This window comes from Lepidochelys kempii, chromosome 20 (genome assembly GCF_965140265.1).
Source record: "Lepidochelys kempii isolate rLepKem1 chromosome 20, rLepKem1.hap2, whole genome shotgun sequence".
NCBI lineage: Eukaryota > Metazoa > Chordata > Testudines > Cheloniidae > Lepidochelys > Lepidochelys kempii.
The window spans coordinates 18,521,172-18,536,985 of NC_133275.1; the positions used below are offsets into that span (position 1 = coordinate 18,521,172).

Here is a 15,814-nt window from a genome sequence, read left to right on the forward strand (position 1 = left end):
TTAATTATTATTATTATTATACTGGGCACTGCACAGAAACAGGCCCTGCCCTGAACAGCTCATAGCCTGAATCGACAAATGGCAGGAGGGGAAACTGAGGCACAGAACAGGGAAGTGACTTGCCCAAGGTCAGCCAGCCAGTCAGTGGCAGAGCTGAGAATAAAGCAGGGGGTGGAGTGGACAATGTACTCCAAGCTGTCCCCAATCCCGGTAAGGCACCGGCAGTTAACTAGCAGGCCAGTTCCTCAGTTGGTGCAAAACGAGTCACACTGATTTACACGAACTGGGAATCTGGTCCTGCCAATTTTGGAGGCAGCAGGGGGCAAGGAGACCTTAATACCAAACAACGGAGGGGGAGGATGGCCCAGGGGTTCGTGCACTAGCCTGGGATGCCAGAGACCTGCCCTCAATTCCCTGCTGGGCCGCAGGAGGGAGCTTGGGCAAGTCACATAGGTGCGATCCTTTGAGGATCCAAGCCTCTGTACCTCAGTTTCCCTTTTCCGCACTGGGAATCACAGTGGTACCTTGCCTCACAGTGGGCGTATGAGGATAAACACACAAAAGATTATGAGGTGATCAGATGCTGTGGTGATGGGCGCCATATGAAGAATCATCACTGTAATGGATGGATCAGTAAGTACCAACACTAAATTGCCATTCTAGTCGCTGTCTCCATCCTGGGATCTCAAAGGCCTTCAGGCACATGAATTAGCCCTAACAAGACCCGAGTTGGGGCTGGTGTGCCATCCTCCCACCCCACTATTTCAGGGATTCAATGCGTATACATACCCCTCACTGCCAAGGCTCCGTGCGCCCCCTATTCGCCACTTCACCCTGGCAGGGCCTCTGTTTGCACCCCATTCCCCACAGGCCATGGGCTGTGTCCCCTATGTCCCTCTTCCTCACCGTGACAGGGACAGTGCGACTCCTCCCCCCACCAACCCACTCTTATTGCTTTTCTTTCTGGGAGAGAAGTCACTCAGGGCACCAGCGCTTTGAAACTCCATGAGGCCAACAGGCTGAGCTGAGATGGGGGTATTGCTCGGCTGGAAGGTGTGAACAGCTGCCACCAGCCGGTTCTTTGAGCTCTAACCCAGGGGGTTCCCAGCCCGAGGCCCACCTGTGCAGCTGCAATAAGCACGGTGAGAGCAAAATGCAGCATTCAAACAGGGAAAACTCAACTGTGAATAAAACTGAACCAGGAGCAACACAACGACGTTAACAACATTGTTTAAAAAGTGCCACAGTATTTTATTTTAAAACAAAACCGTTGTCCAACTTTGAACACTATATTGTGTGTTCAATTTTGGGGGGTAGGGGGGGAAGGGTCTGAATGTCTGTGCTCTGTAAGCAAAGATCCAGCCCTATTTTCTACTAATTAGAACAGAATCAAATATTGTAAATAAAAATATTAAAAGACTTACAAGCCAGGAGTCTTCTTACTGGGATGGATGTGCCTGTTCCTCCTTGCACAGCTTTTCCAGCTGGGAACATATGTTAGGAAGGCTCAACCTGATCTCATCTTCGATTTTCAGCCTTTCAGCCAGCTCCAGGTGCAGGCAGGGGGGAGCTAGGGGCTGTGTGCAGCCAGCGGGGAGCTCCGAGTGCAGACAGCGGGGAGCTAGGGCTGTGTGTAGGCAGGGGGAGCTCCGGGTGCAGGCAGGCGGGAGCTCGGGGCAGGGTGCAGGCAGGCGGGAGCTCGGGGCAGGGTGCAGGCAGGCGGGAGCTCGGGGCAGGGTGCAGGCAGGCGGGAGCTCGGGGCTGCAGGGCCTGGCCATGTGGCCAGTCCCTAGTTGGCAGTGTGGGCAGCTCTGCTCCTTGCGCACGCCAGGCCAGGCTGGGACATGCTGACCTACATGGAAACCGTGGTCACAAGCACCCAATGGTTCGTGGGCACCAAGAACTACACCTACCTGAGCCTGGAGAGTCGGTTTCCCTGCCCAGGAGGAGAAATCAGTGACACACAACCCAGCACGTAGTTCATTTGGTCACACTATACACACCTGTCCTGGAACAAAGGTGGTCACAAACCACAGGCAGCCATCCCCCTTTCAAGAACCGCAGCCCAACCACCAGTGCCCAGTTCTCCTTCCCGAAGAACTGACTCAGGATAGAGAGCGCGAGGCAGGGAACAAACCCTCCTCTTGCTTGCACCAGCTCCTCTGCCAAAGAAACTGCATCACAAAACTAACTGCAATGCGGCATGTCCTTAACGAGTGAATGTGGACATGCAGGGCCCAGCACCCCGGGGCCCCGTCACAGCTGGGGCTCCCGAGTGCTGCCACAGTACAAGTAACACATCTTTCCTTGCTCTGGGAGTATCAAAACACACCCTCTCCCGTCATACACCAAGGAAATGGGTAGATTGTTAAGGCCATCGCGGAGAGCTGGTCCCCAGAACTCTGCCTGGAGAAGAAATGTGCCCATTGGCAATTAACACCCTAGACCGCCGTGGCTAGAGGAGTGCAGGCTTGATATTGAAGGGGGCTGGCATAGGGCCCTCTATGCAGTCAGGTGCCCATGGGAGGGCCTGCGGTCAGACTAGTCCTGAAGTGAAAGGGGACTGGGCCTTTGAGGGGGCATCTGGGAGCTGTAGCCAGCTCTGACTCAGCAACAGCGCTCTCAGAATTTACCTTCTTCCCCCGTCCTGAAGTATCACGCTGGGGGGGGGGAGGAGAGGGAGCATCCCCTGCACCCTCAGGCTGCCTTCCCATCTCAGCTCTGCAGTCTATCATCAGAGGAACTCCTCCAACCTTTGAGCCATGAAAATGGCACCAGAACAGCCTCTGACTGGTTACTGTGGAGGAGATACCCGTCAGTCACAGGCCGGGTGTTGTGAAAATTAAATGTTTATGAAAGTGCTGAGCAAGAGAACTTTATTTCTGGACATCAAAAGACACCCTGGAATTTTTAACAAAGGGCAAATCTCAAAGTCAGGCTGGAAAAGAGGCACAAATTTTTACCGGCTTGAGGAATTAACCACTGGGACAATTTACCAAGGGCTCGCATGCGTACTCCATCAATGGAGATTTTTCAATCAAGAGTGGATGTTTTTCTAAAAAAATCTGCTCTAGTGTAAACAGGAAGTAACCCAGGCAAGTCCTAGGGCCTGTGTTAGAAAGGTGCCCACAGTAGCCCCTCCTGACCTTAGGATCTATGAATCTCCTGTCTAGATAGGGAGCAGGGAAGACCAGATTTGGAGCAACTGAATGAGGCTTTGCAAGGGGAAACACAGATAACTCAATAGGCAGTTGGAGGAGGAATAGCTCAGTGGTTTGAGCATTGGCCTCCTAAACCCAGGGTTGCAAGTTCAATCCTTGAGGGGGCCATTTAGGGATCTGGGGCAAAAATTGGGGATTGGTCCTGCTTTGAGCAGGGGGTTGGACTAGATGACCTCCTGAGGTCCCTTCCAACCCTGGTATTCGATGTTGGTTTTGGGAGGAAACATGGGACAGTTTCCTCCCATTGCCGTTAAGAGTTCAAATGAAATTTTAACGAGTGATTTTCGTTAGTGTCATAAATATAAAGGGAAGGGTAACCACCTTTCTGTATACAGAACTATAAAATCCCTCCTGGCCAGAGGCAAAACGCTTTCACCTGTAAAGAGTTAAGAAGCTAAGGTAACCTCGCTGGCACCTGACCCACAATGAGGAGACAAGATACTTTCAAAGCTGGAGTGGGGGGACAAAGGGTCTGTCTATCTGCGTGATGCTTTTGCCAGGAACAGATCAGGAATGCTCTTCATAACTCCTTAAGTTAGTAAGTAATCAGCTAGAAATGCATTAGATTTCCTTTTGTTTAATGGCTGGTAAAATAGCTGTGCTGAATGGAATGTATATTCCTGTTTCTGTGTCTTTTTGTAACTTAAGGTTTTGCCTAGAGGGATTCTCTATGTTTGAATCTGATTAACCTGTAAGGTATTTATCATCCTGATTTTACAGAGGTGATTCTTTTACCTTTTCTTTAATCAAAATTCTTCTTTTAAGAACCTGAATGCTTTTTCATTCTTCTTAAGATCCAAGGGTTTGGGTCTGTGTTCACCTATGCAAATTGGTGAGGATTTTTATCAAGCCTTCCCTAGGAAAGGGGGTGTAAGGCTTGGGGGGATATTTTGGGGGAAGACGTCTCCAAGTGGGCTCTTTCCCTGTTTTTTATTTAACATGCTTGATGGTGGCAGCATAGGGTTCAAGGACAAGGCAAAGTTTGTACCTTGAGGAAGTTTTTAACCTAAGCTGGTAAGAATAAGCTTTAGGGGGTCTTTCATACAGGTCCCCACATCTGTACCCTAGAGTTCAGAGTGGGGAAGGAACCTTGACAGTTAGCAATTGAAGTGTTATTGGGAAACAGAAGGAAACCAAGTTGGGCCCGATTCTGCTTTGCACCCACAGCCCTGCATGCCACCATACCTGACACCACCACATGGCCCGTTCTGACAGGCGGCAGTGCCGCTGCATGGCCATGCGAGGACTTTTCCTGAGCATGTGGGTGGCGTACAGCCTTGGAAGCAATGCTATATTGTCATTCCTTGCGTGAGGTCATGCCTCGCTGGTGTAAGGAGCAGGAGAGATCGGTCTCAGCCTGAATCCCTCTAACTGGGGCCCAGCTGATCCCCGGAGGCAGGTCCTGGGGTTTGGGCTGAGATTTCCACCAGGGGATTGCAGGCGCTCTCTTTGGCCAGCTCGACATGACAAACTATAGTACACAGGTACCAGCAAAGCGCCCGGCCTCTGCTCCAGGCCGGGCGGACACCCCCTTTCCCCAATTTCTCCTCCCACTGAGAATCTGCCATGCCAGGCCAAAAGGCAGCACTGCTCCCGACAGGGGAACAACCCCTCGGCACCGGCCCGCCAGTGAAAAGAGGGCATTAGCATCAGCAAGAAGCTAGTGTCTGTTACCAACAATATGCAAGAAATTCACTGGTCTAAGGGCATGTCAGGCCTGATCATTTGATGGAAAGAACTTCAGTCGCAAACGGTTCTTGATTTTTTCCTGCGGTATTATGAATAGTGGGGATGGCTTTACTACTCTGGCCTGGTCTCTCTCTAAACCACAAGGGAATAAACCCTCTCTGCACATTTGAGTAAAATACCCAGCAATCTCACTGTGCTCTTTCTTTAAAATACCCTCTCTGCAAAAACAAGATCATCCGGGAGCTACAGAACGAGAAATAGGCCATGTCGGATCAAGACACCAAGAGCTGAGCTGCAACAGAATTTCACAGCTGCTTTGAGGCAAGTTCTGTATTTTGCTTAAACACCTGGGGAGCTGCAGGAACCTTGTTCCTGCCGCTCCCAGAGTCTGGGAGAGCTCGGAACGACACCTGGATCCAGACGGGAAGAACAAACGGCAGCCACCATGAGTGACCCAACGGTTTGGGTCAGAGCCACAAAGATTCAGGCACTTCCTTTCGCCTGCCAATTGCAATGAAGCAGTTTCGTTCTGCAGCAGTTTCAGGCCGTAGCGCCTCCGGAGCCGCCTCCCCACACTGTGCAGCTGCTCCTTCCACCAGCCCTGGGGAAAAGCCCCCATGGGGGAAAGAGACACATGGAGACGAGCCGATTGTTTCAAAATTAGAGTCTTTATTGCAAGGCCTGATCTTTGGCAGAGCTCTCCGCAGAAACGGCTGCTTCCCTCAGCAAAAAAACAGCCCCAACCTGACGACGCGTCTGTACAAAAATCCTGTGTCAAAGGACAGAGAGCCAGAGGACGAGAGCAGGGACAGTTCTGCACCTCCATTAGAATCGGCCACATCCTTGCTGTAGTGTTCAAAGAGGTTAGCATTGGGTGTAGTCACCTGACTCAGGTAAAGTCCGGGTGGGAGGAGCCAACCCTCCCCTGGCACCATCTTTCTCCTCATCTCTGCATCTACTGTCCCTGAGATGAGAGGTAGACTTTACTCCCAGCAGCCCCTGCAGCAGGAGAGCCAGCTGGGCTCTCACTTCTGACCTTGGCTTGAACCATCAGCGGGGCATGGCCGGGAACTGGCCAGAGGGAGGCGCTCTGCCAGATCGTCGGAACCAGCCTCTTCTCACCTGCCTGCTGGATCCAGAGGCCGTGGCGAGAAAGTGGAGAGAACCCCGATGGGTGAAGCCTGGCTGTAAGAGGTGGTTTGATGCACCATGGCACCAAACTGGGCACCAACTGGATGGGACGAGGGGTAGAAGAGCAAGATCTCCTCTTAGCTCCATTTCTAGGGAGCGGTACTATTCCCGGGGCAGGGAGAGCTCTCCCCCGACACACCACACAGTGGGGACACTGGCTGTGCACCCACAGATTACAGGGGATCCTGCTGGATCACATTTGGCCATTAGCCCCAGCACACTGGCTGGCTCTCTGAAGCTCTAATACTGTGTTGGCTGGTGATCGCAGACACCCCGGGTCCCCCCCCCAACTCCTGCGCTGATGGTATCATGCCCAGCATCACAGCAAGGGGGAGGGGACAAGAGGCCGGGGCAGCCGGTGTTTGGGCTCCTTGGGCTGGGGAGCAGAGAGGGGGTTCCATGCTCAGCAGATTTCCCCCTGCCCCCGACCGACCGAGAGACGGGTGTAAGGCCAACACAGGCGCCAGGGCGCTAAGCCCAGGGGAGATCAGCACCAAGGAGAATGTTTCTCTTCTGCTCCCGGGACAAGGCCCCCTCTGCCCCACCCCAGGCTGGGGGCTCGGTCCCCTCATCCCAGAGAGCCTGCATTCTCACCACCCATGGCACCCACTGAGCAATGCCACCCTGCAGTGCCCCCCTGGCCTCTTCCGCCTGCACAGCCAAACCATTTCCAGACCCTCCTCCGTGCAGACGGGGAAATGGCTGCAGAGAGTGGAGGTGACCCACCCCGGGTCACAGGACTCAAGCATCCTGATGCCCAGTCCCCTGCTCTACCTGCTAGACACTACTCCCTTCCCAGAAGGGCACCGCCCCTCCGGAGCTGGGACCAGCGCTGGGCGAGGGGGGAAGCAGTTGGGGGCCAGCCTGAGGAGTTGGGGGGGGGGGAGAACAGCCCCGTTGTTCTCTGCTGGTCCCTGGCAGCTCCCAAGCACAGGGAAGGGCCGTGCTCCCATGGGGCTGGGCCAGGGATGTTCCAAAGCCCCCAGTGTGAGGCAGAGGCAGCGCCCGGATCCTGGTGCCGCTCACTCCCGCTTATCACCGCCAGCCGATTCCGCCGGGGACTCTTGCGTGGGCAGCGGGGCCTCTGGCGAGGGAGGGGAGGAGGAATTAGGGAGACCAGCAGCTTCTGGCCTCTGGGGGGCTCTAGCGCCGGAAGAGGGAGCCCAGGGCTCCAGTCCCCAGACTGGATCAGACAGGGGGCATGGGCAAGGGACCCCTCAGACAGAGAGAGTCACTCAGCTCCTGTTACTTCCTGCACAGGACAGCCTCACCTAACCCACCACTGCCACCTCCAGAGGCTCTACCAGCCTTGCCATCCTGGGGGAATGAGGCCCAGGGAGGGACTCGCCCCTTGCCTTGCAGAGCTGGGAATGGAACCCAGGAGTCCTGGCTCACAGTCCTGTGCTCAGTCCACTAGAGAACCTGTTTCCCCTGCTCCCCTCTGACCAATGGGCCCCCCCTGCCCGCAGGGGACACAGTTTGGGAGCGTGACACATGGGAGCCATGAACTTCAGCCCCAAAGGGCCCACTGGGGCATGGCTAGCGGGGGGCAGAGCCAGCAGGAAAGGCAGAGTCAGCCGGGGCAAGCTGGAGGGCGCGGGGGAGGAGGGCTGATGCTGTCCTTCAATCCCTGTAAATCATCTGCAATGGGACAAGCTGTGACCGCACTGCATCGTGCCGGCTCCCCCTGGTGACGGGGAGGCTGCCCCGTGGCTCCTACCTTCCCTCTCCTCCACGATGGTGCCGACCGGGCTGTCGGGCGCGGGGCCCTGCTGGCTCCAGTGCTGCGAGCGGAACATCACCATCTCCTCCAGGTTGCGCACCACCGTCACAGCGCCCTTCTGCGGCGGCACCGGGGTCCGGGGCGGCTCCGCCCCTCTGCAAGAGGGAGACGGGGTGAGAGCCTTGGCTTGGGGATGGGCACCTAGGGTGGCACCCAAGGGAGAGCCCGGCTGATCGCTTCCCCTCCCATCCAGGCTACCCACCCATGGAGAGTTCCCAGCACGCCCTGAAGGGTGGCCTCAGCCGGCCCAGGGGGCTGGGGATTGAGTTCCAGGACCTTCCCCACCTCCAGCTAGGGGAGCCAGGGCAGCACCACGCAGGGCGAGGGTCTGGCTTGGAGGGAGCCAGGACCCATGTCATGGGCACCCAGAAGCCAGCTGCCTGCCTCCGCCCGCATCCCGCTCGGTCTCAGACCCCAGCTGAGCGCAGGGACGGCGGGATCCTCACCCAGCCCCTCTGTGCCACCCAGGAGTCCCCTCCTCCCTTCCCTCGCAGCCAGCCTGCTCACCTGTCGGGGGACACGATGCCCGTGTGGCTGAGGGAGCGTCTCACCTGCGAGGCCAGAAAGTGGGAGAGGGTCAGATGGAACCGAGCAATCTGGGGGCACCGGGCAGCTCTGGAGCTGGTTCAGATCCAGCTCAGACTGGCAGCGTGGGCACACATCTGATGACAGCTGGGGGCCAGCATGAGCCACGCTGGGATCATAGCAATGTCCTTCGCAAAGAGGCCAAGGACAAACTGACCCCAGACACCCTGCTCAGAAGCTTGCCCTGGTGCTGCCTGGGCTCTGCGCGCTCTGGGGCCGTGACCAGAGCCCGGCTAGCTCCCAGCCGACCCACACAGCCCTGCCCCGGCACTTGGGGCTGGCAAAGAAGAGAAGCATGCTGGGTTTCTGATCTGTCCTAGGCAGATGCCACTGCTAGTTCAAATGCTGCCCCCTGCCCCTGGGAGGCTCTTACTCTATGGGAGTGCGGGAGTTTGGTGCCCACGAAGTCCTGGGGCAGGGGGGCTGGCGAGGGCTGGTAGAGCTCAGGTGCCAGGCGGGCGTTGGCGAATTTCATGCACTCCTCCAGCGTGGAGATGAACTGGCTGCAGGTGGCTTTGAGCAGGGAGGCGGCTTCATTCATCTTCTGGGGATGAGGAGGACAGAGGGTTACCAAGAGGAACAGGCGCCCACAATCCTTTGCGCTCGTGTAGCTCCAGCCTCTCCAAGCCTGCTGTACAGGTGGGGAAACGGAGGCAAAGAGAGGGGCAGTGACTTGCCCCAGCCACCCAGGGAGTCAGTGGCCTCCCCGCGCCTTTGTTAGCTGGCTCCGTGTTAGCTGGCATTGCAGACGCACAGGCCAAGGCATTGCTCAGAACAGAAGCAGCTTTGGGAAAGAGAGTCATGCCTAGTGGATAGAGCAGGGGAGTGGGAATCAGGACTCTTGGGTTCTATTCCTGCTTCTGGGCGCAGAGTGGGGTCCAGTGTTTAGATCAGGGGGCTCACATCCACACATATCTTCACTCCTGGGCCCCACCCCATCTGTTTATGCCATGAAGCCTCATACCCCATGAGGATCCCAGCCACTTGAGCAGGTGGTATAGCAGCATAGCCCTGCAGTGGGGAGTTCCACTGGTTGACTCTGCACTGCGTGCTGCAGCCCTCTCTGAGCTGTTGGAATCAGGCGGCCTTTGTGCCTCAGCAGAAGGGAGTGGGTAGCTAGGACCTGTGTCCTTCAGATCCTCCTAAAACCCAACAGCTCCCCCTTAACCCCCCCCACTCCCTTTGAACCTCAATATCGAGCGGGGTGCCGTTGTCCTGGGGCCGCGTGGACTCCTGGACGTCCAAGACCTGCTGAGTCAGCACATCGCAGTACAGCCGTAGCTCTGACAGCTTCCGGCCCAGGGACTCGCTGCTCAGGTGCACGTCTGGAGGGAGATGGGAAGATCAGCATTGCCTCGTTCCTATCCTGCTCCCCTGGAAGCCCCAGGCCCTGTATGTTATATGCAGGGACTGTTTCGCCCCTGCCACTGAAGTGCAGCCACCTCTGGGGTGGAACGTAGCATCTGCTTAACAACCTGCAATAACACTGCACTAATCTAAGACAGGAAGTGAAGAAAAACAGAGGATCCAGCAGAAACCGTCAGGGGAGCCAGAATGGAATGGCCCACGTTGGAATTTAGCCAGGACACAGGGGTTGATGCCCCGGTTCTTACAGCGGGCTCTGGGCTTGGTAATAAGCGGACCTGTCTCGTGCGGGGGGCCATCGGGCTCAGCACTGACCCAGAGAGGAGAACGCGCCCCCTACTGGAGGCACCCACCCTCCAGCACAGCCAGTGACGTAGCTAGGGGGGAGCGGGGCAGCGGCCGCTCTCCTAATGAGCAGAAGTGCTGCCTTTTTAATTTTTTTTTTATCTCCGCTCCCCCTGTTTTCTCTGCCACGGAGCATAGCACTGAGCTCAGCATTGACCGGAAGGGGAAGATTGCAAGGGAAGAGGGCGCCCCCTCCCTGAGCCCCTCCACATCACTCCCTGCAGCCTGGCATCCTCTAGTGGGCTGGGGCTTTGGGGTCAGGCCGTCCGCTACTGGGCCCCCCACCCCATAACCAGCAGGTCAGAGGCCAGCTGGGATTGGCTTGAAGGATGAAATTCCGGTTCTCTGCAGTCGCCACCGAGTGACTGTTTCCTGAGGAGGGGGGGAACGCTGGCACCCGAGCCCGTCTCTGCTCCCCAGTACAGCCAGCCCTTCCACACCCCTCTGCTGCCGCAGTTTTGGGCCCGCACGCACAGCTCTGCCGGTGCTCCTCAATCCTGACCCGCAGCCCCCCCTGCTATTCCAGCCTGCCCCCCAACCCCAGCCCCTCTATCCCAACCGACAGCCCCTTGCTTTCCCAGTGCCAGGCTCCCCACCCTCAGCTCTGCCGGTGCCCCTCAATCCTGACCCACAGCCTCACCGATGTCCCTCAGTCCCAACCCGCTGCCCCCTGCTACCCCAGCCCTGGGCTCCCCCAACCCCCCGATCTGTCCCTGACTCCTGACATACACACTGCCCAGATCTGCCACACTGCAACAGAGATCACCGTTTCTCTGGCACAGTGCCCACCCTCTCTCTTCAGGAAGGACCCACCTTTGTCCTTCTGGCTCCTGCTGTCGCCCAAACAGGCTTTTGAGCTGCCCAGGGCCACCAGCCACTTCTGCCTCTCCGCAGCACCCCCTGCCTTCAGGTAGAAATACTGCTCCCCGGGAATCACCAGCTCCATGCGCGTGGCATCGGTGGGGTGCACTGCAGGGACAAGACAGTCGCTGAGCGAGAGCCCAGTGCTCGGGTAGCAGAGTCTGTTCTCACCTTGCATGACACAATCAGCTCTGCAGGCAGAGTCTAGGGACCCAGGGCTTCTCCAGGAGGAGAGTGGGAGTGGGATCCAGTGGTTAGAGCAAGGGACTGGGAGCCAGGACTCCTAGGTTCTATGCCCAGCTCTGGGAGGAGAGAGGTCTAGTGGTTAGAGCAGGGGACTGAGTACTAGGACACCTGGGTTCTATGCCGGATTCCAACAGCCACACACTCTTTTGCGGAATCTCAGCACTAGATTGGACAAAGCCCTGGAATGGTCTCCAGGGTGGAGATTCTTAAACTGGGGAGCTGCCCTGTCTCCAGCCCACCCACAGCGAAACCCTCAGCTGGCTGCAGCCCAAGCCCGGGCTCTGAAGAGTTTCAGGGCCCACTGAATCCAAGGGAAACCTCCCACACGACTGATTGGCTCCCTTGGTGCGAGGTGCATCTTCAGTGGCATCACAACTGCGCTCAGAGGTAGAAGCGACTTGCAAACCCAAAGGGGGCAGTGACTGGGGAGGACAGAAATAGCCCAGAGAGACGTGTGTGTGTCTCTGCCGGGGGGGAGGGGCAGGTGAGAGCGGCACGGGGTGGGAAGGGCCCATTGGAGAATCTGGCCCCCTCAGTGTTTGTTAAATTCTGGACCGTTGCCATGCCAGGATCCCAGGTCAGCAGCACAGCGAGCCAGCCCCCTCCTGGTCCAATTGCCGCCCCCTACCCGCCTGAGCCTCTCACCCAGCGGGGGAGTGCAGGGCACCAACCTTTGATCTCACAGACGGCCATCTTGATGCTGCCCTTGCTGCCTTTGCCCACGTCGTCCTGAGAGTCATAGTAGGACAGGATGCCGCTGTCCAGGACAAAGTACCGTGGCTGCCAACCTAGAGGGGAAGGGAAAGGCCAGGCCAGTCACCCGCCTAATGCCTGCCAGGGCGCTTCTCTCCTCCAGGGAGCCCAGCTCCCACGGCTGCCGCCTGGCGCACAGCAGCCCTGCTCACGCGAGGGTCAGCATGGAGCCAGGACTCCCGGGTTCTATTTCCAGCCCTGGGAGGGCGTGGGGTCTAGTTCTTCGAGCAACGGGCCAGGAAGCAGGACTCCTGGATTCTCTTCCTGGCTGTGGGAGAGGAGAAGGTTCAGAGTCAGGACTCCTGGGTCCTACCCCCTGCCTGTGCCCCCGACGCGTCGCTCCCCCATCGGTGTCTGCATGCGGGTATTACGGGGGTGACGTGCTCCAGTGAAAGGGGCCAGAGATGTGCAAACGTAACGCCGACAGACCCCGGTCGTCAGCGGGCAGAATAGAACCTGGGACCTCTGAAGCTTAGTGCACGAGCCTCTACTGCATGAGCTAAAAGCCAACTGGGCCAGCAGGTTATTTGCTACCCCTCCCACTTTGGGGTCCACCTGTGTCGCTTACCCTATAAGAGAATTACAAACTCCCCCTGCCCCCAGTTGGCACCTGGCTCTCAGAACGGAACAGGGAGCCGCCCATGGGCCAGCCAGCCTTTGTGCCGAGTTAGAGCTTGGGACTGGGAGAGGCCGTGGAGCCTGTTGGGGGAAGGGATGGTGGGGTCCTCCGATCCCATCCGGAAACATGCGGAGGGGGGCATAGACCTGGCCCCGTTCAAAGAGAGGGAGGCAGCCCCTCTTTGAAGGAAGAGACATAAGCCTGGCTTGTGGGGGGTGGGTCCAGGTCACAGTCCTGTGAACCTGGTTCAGGGGCAGTGAACCCACTTCAGGGACGGAGGGGTCACAGACCTGCCCTGGTTTGGGGGAGAAAGATCATGGACCTGCCCTATTCGGGGGGAGCAGGCCCAGGTCAGGGGAGGAGGGCAGGGAGACCCGGCCCAGTTTGGAAGTGGGGGGTGGAGGGGTTACAGAGACCTGGCCCAGTTCCGAGGGGATGTTGTCTTACAGAGACTCAGCCCAGTTTGTGGCGGGGAGGAGGGCACAGACACCCAGACCAGCTGGGGAGGGTCACACAGACCTGGCCCGGTTCAGCGGGGGCGGGGGCGTCATACAGACCTGGGCCACTTCAGCGGGCGGGGGGGCGAGGGCACACGGACCTGGCCCGGTTTGGGAGGGGGAGGGAGGTGTCACACAGACCTGGCCCAGATCAGCCAGGAGGTGGGGGAGGGGCACACAGATCTGGCCCGGTTCTGGATGGAGGTCACAGGGACCTGGCCCGGTTCGGGGTAGCGGGGGAGGATCCCACGGACCAGGCCCGGTTCGTGGGGCAGAGGGGAGGGTCACACAGACCTGGCCCGGTTCAAGGGGAGGATCACAGATACCTGGCCCGGTTCGGGAGGGGTGCCGGATCACACAGTATTGGCCCGGTTCGGGGGCAGAGAGGGGAGGGTCGCAGGGACCCGGCCCGGTTCGGGGGCGGGGGGGGGAGGGTCGCAGGGACCCGGCCCGGTTCGGGGGCGGGGGGGGGGAGGGTCGCAGGGACCCGGCCCGGTTCGGGGGCGGGGGGGGGGAGGGTCGCAGGGACCCGGCCCGGTTCGGGGGCGGGGGGGGGGAGGGTCGCGTCGCAGGGACCCGGCCCGGTTCGGGGGCGGGGGGGGGAGGGGAGGGTCGCAGGGACCCGGCCCGGTTCGGGGGCGGGAGGCGAGAGGGGAGGGTCGCAGGGACCCGGCCCGGTTCGGGGGCGGGAGGCGAGAGGGGAGGGTCGCAGGGACCCGGCCGGGGGCGGGGGCGGGGGCGGGAGGCGAGAGGGGAGGGTCGCAGGGACCCGGCCCGGTTCGGGGGCGGGGGCGGGAGGCGAGAGGGGAGGGTCGCAGGGACCCGGCCCGGTTCGGGGGCGGGGGCGGGAGGCGAGAGGGGAGGGTCGCAGGGACCCGGCCCGGTTCGGGGGCGGGGGCGGGAGGCGAGAGGGGAGGGTCGCAGGGACCCGGCCCGGTTCGGGGGCGGGGGCGGGAGGCGAGAGGGGAGGGTCGCAGGGACCCGGCCCGGTTCGGGGGCGGGGGCGGGAGGCGAGAGGGGAGGGTCGCAGGGACCCGGCCCGGTTCGGGGGCGGGGGCGGGAGGCGAGAGGGGAGGGTCGCAGGGACCCGGCCCGGTTCGGGGGCGGGGGCGGGAGGCGAGAGGGGAGGGTCGCAGGGACCCGGCCCGGTTCGGGGGCGGGGGCGGGAGGCGAGAGGGGAGGGTCGCAGGGACCCGGCCCGGCCCGGGGGCGGGGGCGGGAGGCGAGAGGGGAGGGTCGCAGGGACCCGGCCCGGCCCGGGGGCGGGGGCGGGAGGCGAGAGGGGAGGGTCGCAGGGACCCGGCCCGGCCCGGGGGCGGGGGCGGGAGGCGAGAGGGGAGGGTCGCAGGGACCCGGCCCGGCCCGGGGGCGGGAGGCGAGAGGGGAGGGTCGCAGGGACCCGGCCCGGCGGCGGGAGGCGAGAGGGGAGGGTCGCAGGGACCCGGCCCGGCCCGGGGGCGGGAGGCGAGAGGGGAGGGTCGCAGGGACCCGGCCCGGCCCGGGGGCGGGAGGCGAGAGGGGAGGGTCGCAGGGACCCGGCCCGGTTCGGGGTAGCGGGGGAGGATCCCACGGACCAGGCCCGGTTCGTGGGGCAGAGGGGAGGGTCACACAGACCTGGCCCGGTTCAAGGGGAGGATCACAGATACCTGGCCCGGTTCGGGAGGGGTGCGGGATCACACAGTATTGGCCCGGTTCGGGACAGAGAGGGGAGGGTCACAGGGACCCGGCCCGGTTCAGAGAGGGGATCACACAGACCCGCACCAGTTCGGGGGCGGGGGGGAGGAGAGGGGAGGGTCACAGGGACCTGGCCCGGTTCGGGGGGGGGGCGAGAGGGGAGGGTCACAGGGACCTGGCCCGGTTCAGCCCGGGGCGGGGGGGAGGCTCTCGCGGACCTGGCCCGGTTCGGGGACGGTCCGCCTCCACCCCCGCCCCCAGTGCGGGGGAATCCCCAGCCCCCAGGGGCGGCGGACCCGGACCCGGACCCGCCCCGGCGGCCGTTACCCAAGAGGTAGTTGGTCCATTTCAGTAACGCTCCCTCCATCGCCAGGGTAGTCAATGTGAGCCGCCCATTGAGAACACGAGAGCGACCAACCAATCACCCGCCGAGAGGGCGGGCTATAGCGCTTTCGCCCAATAAAAAGAGCGGATTGGATACGGGGGCGGGACTTGGGAAAGGCAAGCCAATCACCATGGAAGGACGTGCACGTGTGGGAGGGAACAGCAGGTGTGTCACTAATGACATCAACAGACCCCGGCCTGTGGCTAAAGAGAACTCTCCATTCCGCCGGGCCGCCATTTCCCCTACTTATGGCGCGCAAAGGCCTTTGGGTGATGTAGTGCTCCAGCCCATTCTATTCCTTGGTGGCAAGGCAAGCAGGAAATACAAATCCCAGGGAGCCCTAGGGCAGCTGAGCGCCCGGCGGTGGATTGTGGGTAATATAGTCCTCCTGCGCCGGCCTACAGGGCTCAGAGACGGGAGCTCAATGTCCCAGGATGCATCGGGGCTATCAGGGTGCGTCTCACGGGTTTGTGGGTAATGTAGTCTTCCCTGCCCACATGGCTCAAAGAGGGGGCGTGGTACTGACTCCATGTCCCAGGATGCATCGGGGCAGAGCCGCGCTGCGCGGGGGGCGTTGTGGGTAATGTAGTCCCCCTGCCG

At 60.2% G+C, this 15,814-nt stretch overlaps 1 protein-coding gene across 11 annotated transcripts; it reads right to left on the reverse strand.

Annotated features, from left to right (window-relative positions):
- Positions 1-1,188: 1,188 nt before the first annotated feature.
- On the reverse strand, positions 1,189-15,246 carry LOC140900776 (pleckstrin homology domain-containing family A member 3-like). Of its 11 annotated transcripts, XM_073318565.1 has the most exons (10): positions 15,157-15,246; positions 11,958-12,074; positions 10,993-11,148; positions 9,658-9,794; positions 8,843-9,013; positions 8,392-8,435; positions 7,822-7,979; positions 2,634-2,797; positions 1,914-1,936; positions 1,200-1,484 (listed from the first exon to the last, which is right to left on the reverse strand). In XM_073318565.1, the coding sequence occupies exons 1-10, from the start codon at positions 15,194-15,196 to the stop codon at positions 1,421-1,423; spliced, it is 1,074 nt and encodes a 357-aa protein (XP_073174666.1). In that variant the 5' UTR covers positions 15,197-15,246; the 3' UTR covers positions 1,200-1,420. The 11 variants fall into 11 exon arrangements, with proteins under 11 accessions (XP_073174665.1, XP_073174666.1, XP_073174672.1 ...); XM_073318564.1 differs by having other exon boundaries at positions 1,189-2,797; XM_073318562.1 differs by lacking the exons at positions 1,200-1,484; positions 1,914-1,936; positions 2,634-2,797 and adding an exon at positions 2,845-5,756 and having other exon boundaries at positions 11,958-12,307; positions 15,157-15,244.
- Positions 15,247-15,814: the final 568 nt, after the last annotated feature.

Bases quoted from the DNA above. Each gene is read 5' to 3' on its own strand.
- LOC140900776 (XM_073318561.1), bottom strand. From the start codon at position 15,196: ATGGAGGGAGCGTTACTGAAATGGACCAACTACCTCTTGG. The intron at 11,149-11,957 runs GTTGGTGCCCTG...TTGTCCCTGCAG, and splicing joins GGCCGTCTGTGAGATCAAAG to TGCACCCCACCGATGCCACG. The intron at 9,014-9,657 runs GTTCAAAGGGAG...CCTCATCCCCAG, and splicing joins GCACCCCGCTCGATATTGAG to AAGATGAATGAAGCCGCCTC.